The following is a 4,593-nucleotide window of genomic DNA, read 5'->3' as shown; positions in this document are numbered from 1 at the left end:
TGGCTAATTTTTTTGTATTTTTAGTAGAGACGGGGTTTCATCATGTTGCCCAGGCTGGTCTTGAACTCCTGAGCTCAGGTGATTCGCCTACCTAGGTCTCCCAAAGTGCTGGGATTACAGGCATGAGCCACTGCACCCGGCCAACTACTGAGCCAATCTTGTTTCATTTATTCCCTCCACATTATTTATTATTTACTGCTGAATCACTTTAAAGCAGGCTTACTGGCCCATAAAGGGCTGGATTTTAAAATTCAATTTCTAAGGCCCCTTCCAGTCTAACATTCAATGATTCTAATAGATCTCTCAGGTCCCTCCTTCCATCTCTAATAATTCACGATTTCAGTAGGGATGGAAGAAATAAACTAGAGATCTAACATAACATTTCATGATATTCCAGGTGCCACAAAAGTTCATTCCCTTTCATGAGAAGAACTAAATTTTAAACATGGAATTCTAGGACATTTATGATTTAAACTCCACCAGTGTTCCAACCTCTCTCACCCCTTCTCCAGATCCCAATCACCTTCCCATATAGCCTGCAGTTTCTACAGTTTTGCTCCTACTCACTATGTGCCTTTGTACAGGCAGTACCTTCTACCTGGAATGTCCCTGAGCCCCACCCATTTTCTTCTTGAGTCTCAGCTTGAAGTCCCCTCCCCAGTGAAGACTTCTAGCACCTCCTGCCTCCACAGAAGGGTTTAGTGTGCTCCTTTAGCCCTGAACTGAGTACCTGTTGCCACACAGGGAATAGCACTGTTGGTCACTCTGGGCAGCAAACCCAACTACCAAGGGGCCAGACAGAAGTCAAGGTTTGAAGCCAGTAGGCATAACAAACACTAGGGCCCTGCTTTCTCACCTCTAAATAGAAAATAGAGAAAAATATCAGCTCTAAATAAAGCAACAACCTGAGAGCAACAGTAAATGCAAACAAAATTCTATTTCAGAGAACCATAGGGAATGGTGGAGATTGAGACCAAATGGGACAGAGTATCTTGTCTAAAGGAAGTCGTCTCTACTCAGTGTCAGTTGATTACTGACTGGCAGGAATTTGGGTCCAGTGTGGCCAGCTCTTCCATTTTTTCAGGAAAAACCAGATTTGCATGTGAAATCTCCCAATTTTTACATGTCAGAAACTAAAAAGCATTAAAGGCCCATTGCAATGACTTTCAAGGTTTTCAGGCTATGGAAATGATTTCATGAGGGTCCACTTCTACCCATCCAAAGGAAACATCCTATGGTAGGGACAAGTTTTATATCAGGGCTAACGGCGTGTTAATGGTTGTTAAACATGCTCCTCCATCCTGCACAGAGCTCGAAAGGACTACAAGTGTCATACAAAACCTTTCATATGAGGCCCTGTCCTTTCAGGGCCTCAGTTTCCCCTTCTGTAAAATGAGGATACAAACCCTATTTGTGGCCAGGCGCGGTGGCTCACGCCTGTAATCCCAAGCACTTTGGGAGGCTGAGGCGGGTGAATCACCTGAGGTCAAGAGTTCGAGACCAGCCTGGCCAACATGGTGAACCCCCATCTCTACCAAAAATACAAAATATTAGCCGGGCGTGGTGGTGGGCGCCTGTAATCCCAGCTACTCGGGAGGCTGAGGCAGAAGAATCACTTGAACCCGGTAGGCGGAGGACTCAGTCTCAAAAAAAAAAGAAAAAAGCAACAACAACTATTTGTGAGTCAGCTATCAGACAGAAAACCACCTGGCCGAAGGCTGTCAGGGCCACATGCTTCTACCTGCATCATCTCATTGAATTCTCAATGACCTCTGAGAGGTAAGTTCTATTACATCCACATTTTACTGTTAAGAAAACAGTAGCTCAGAGATAGCAAGCCCTACTTGCTATAATAAAAACAAGAGCAAACTTCTTAAAAGCCCTTTCTCTCCAAGGGCTTAACTTATTTAATCCTCCCAGCAACTCTGAGGTGGGTACCATCAAAGGGGATTCCACCAAGGCAAAAGGCAGTCTCACTCCAATCCTCTAACCCAAGGCTGCTCAACAGAAATATAACGTAAACCGCACATGCAATTTAAATGTTTTTTAGTAGCTGCATTTAAAAAGTAAAAACACAGGTGAAATTAATAACATTTTATTTGACCCAGTATATGCAAAACATATTACAACATGTAATCAGTATTAAAAAGTATTGAGGTATTTTACATTAGTTTTTTCGTATTAAGTCCCGTATTTTACAATTAAGCACATCTCAATTCGCTATATTTCGAGGGTTATCAACTAGCTCCGTTGCAAGAGCTCAGTCAACTCAGGCGGCCAGCGGCCACCATAAAGGGCAATGCATTTACAATTCACTTATTAAATCCTGAAGTTAACAGAACCCACAGAGCCTCCCTTCCTTTGGTTTCGGAGGACACGCGAAAAATAACAATAGCCAAGAGTTCTGGAGCATTTCCTTCGCGCCAGACGGTGTGTTGTAGTTTGTCATCCTCGCAGTAAGGCGGGTGCTATCGCCCTCCTAGTTTGACCAAGCGATAGGACTTTCTCCAGCCGGGCCCTTCCCGAGAGAACGAACGCCGTCCCGCTCCCCTGTTCGGATCACCGGCCGGGCGCCACCAGGACGAGCGCCGGCCAGCTGTCACCCTAATCATTCCCGAAGGAGGGGCCGTCACAGTTACAGCCCATCAGGGTCAATCAGGAGGGGCGCGCGCACGGAAAGGTCACCTGCAAGCCGAAGCGGCTCAATAAGTTCCGGAACTTGAAGTTTACCTCGAAACATTCAGGCTCCTCCTCCGACTCCTCCTCGAACTTGCGCTCAGAGACGCCACCATTCGGAAGGAGCCCAAGCCACGCGCCGCTCGCCCTCCTGCACTGCGAGGGCAGCAGCCGCCTCATGCGACTCGAGAACGCTAGAGGGCGCCGCTTCCGAGAGCCCGCAAGCGGCTTCCGGGGGCTCGCGCGCCGACCTGGACGCAGAGAAGCCAGAGATTTTTCGTTTCCGGCTGCCGCAGGCGCTCCGCTGGTGCAGGTAAGCTACGCGCACTCTCTGCCAGTCCCGAGTCGGCCTCCCTCAGGGGTGGCGCGAGCTCTGCCCTTTAACCGGAAACGTCTCCCTGCTCACCCCGCCCGCGCGCAGACGCAGTGCTGAGCCCACAGCTACCGGACAAAGAGTGACGCCCAGAGCTGGAGTTATGGCGGCGACGGAGCCGATCTTGGGGGCCACTGGGAGTCCCGCGGCGGTGCCACCGGAGAAACCGGAAGGAGCCGGTTCGAACTCAGACCCTGAGCTTAACTCTGTGGGCTCCTCGCTGGCGAAGGCCTCACCGCCTGCCCCGGAGCTCTCCAGCCCCAACGCCGCGGTCCCCGAAGCCATCCCTACGCCCCGGGCTGCGGCCCCCGCGGCCCGGGAGTTGCCCCTCGGGCCAGCACCCGTGAGCGTCGCGCCTCAGGCCGAAGCCGAAGCGCGCTCCCCACCAGGCCCAGCCGGTTCTAGACTCGGCCCCGAGACGTTCCGCCAGCGTTTCCGGCAGTTCCGCTACCAGGACGCGGCGGGTCCCCGGGAGGCTTTCCGGCAGCTGCGGGAGCTGTCCCGCCAGTGGCTGCGGCCTGACATCCGCACCAAGGAGCAGATCGTGGAGATGCTGGTGCAAGAGCAGCTGCTCGCCATCCTGCCCGAGGCGGCTCGGGCCCGGCGGATCCGTCGCCGCACGGATGTGCGCATCACTGGTTGAGCGGTGGAACTGCGGGCGGCCAGGGCCGGGCGCTCTGTGTAGACTAGGGCCATGATCGGGTCCGGGGGCCTGAGCCTGGGAGCCCACTCCATGTTAATGAAAAATGAGTTTTGGCAGCGCCTGTGGTCTGGTGTGTCTCTTTCATTCGTTCTCTATTGGGTTTATTTTACCAAGCCTATTTACCACCGCCTTTCTGGCTGGTGCCGAAACGAAGTTGGGAGTCCCTAACAATAAGGCCTTCGTTGGCTATAGTGGGATCTTTTGATGTTGTCTGAAACTGGGTTATCCCCTCTACCACATATGGGAAGTTTTTCACCTGGGCTCCCAAGGACCCACTTGGGTTTCTTACACGCAAAATAGCTGGCTTTATTAAATGCTCGCTTAACTGGCTACCTCTATACCAATATGGGCACCAACTTGCACCTGCCCTTTGGGTACAGGCTTCCCAAAATGCCCAAGTTACTGAGCCATTTTAATGTGAAGTGTTTACTGCAAACCTTCACAGAGATAGGCTAGTTCCTGTGAGCTCCGGCTTATGCCGCCAGACTTGCTCAACTTCCTTGCCAAATTTTAGGCCTGTGGTAGGAATTAAGCAGAACTAGTTGAAATAATGGATTATTTACATTACTGAAGCTACTCATTTTAATGCTGGCTCCCTTTTGGTTTTTAAACTAGCATAATTGTTTACAAAAGAAAGAAAGAATTTGGCAAATAATGAGGACCTGTTCTGAAATCTTAAACCTAACTGTTTGCAGAGGCTTCTGCCCAACCAGGAAGGAGCTAGTTGGGGTCCATGGACAGCTTGGATTGGTCCCAGATAGGTCCTATTGCAGTGAGTGCCATTTCTTTTTTTTTTTTTTTTTTTTTTTTTTTTGAGACGGAGTCTCGCTCTGTCACCCAG

The 4,593-nt window shown here is 50.4% G+C and overlaps 1 protein-coding gene across 1 annotated transcript; it reads left to right on the top strand.

Moving 5' to 3' along the window:
- The first annotated feature begins 2,085 nt into the window (after nt 1-2,085).
- SCAND1 (SCAN domain containing 1) lies at nt 2,086-3,813 on the top strand. The gene is given in 3 exon segments (XM_010386563.2): nt 2,086-2,950; nt 2,952-2,989; nt 3,098-3,813. Coding segments are annotated over 3 exon segments (729 nt in total). The 5' UTR covers nt 2,086-2,854; the 3' UTR covers nt 3,693-3,813.
- Nucleotides 3,814-4,593: the final 780 nt, after the last annotated feature.

The sequence above is a fragment of the Rhinopithecus roxellana genome, chromosome 13 (genome assembly GCF_007565055.1).
Source record: "Rhinopithecus roxellana isolate Shanxi Qingling chromosome 13, ASM756505v1, whole genome shotgun sequence".
NCBI classification, from domain to species: Eukaryota; Metazoa; Chordata; class Mammalia; order Primates; family Cercopithecidae; genus Rhinopithecus; species Rhinopithecus roxellana.
The sequence above is the reverse complement of the archived record's forward strand: the minus strand, read 5'-3'. Positions and strand labels throughout refer to the sequence as shown.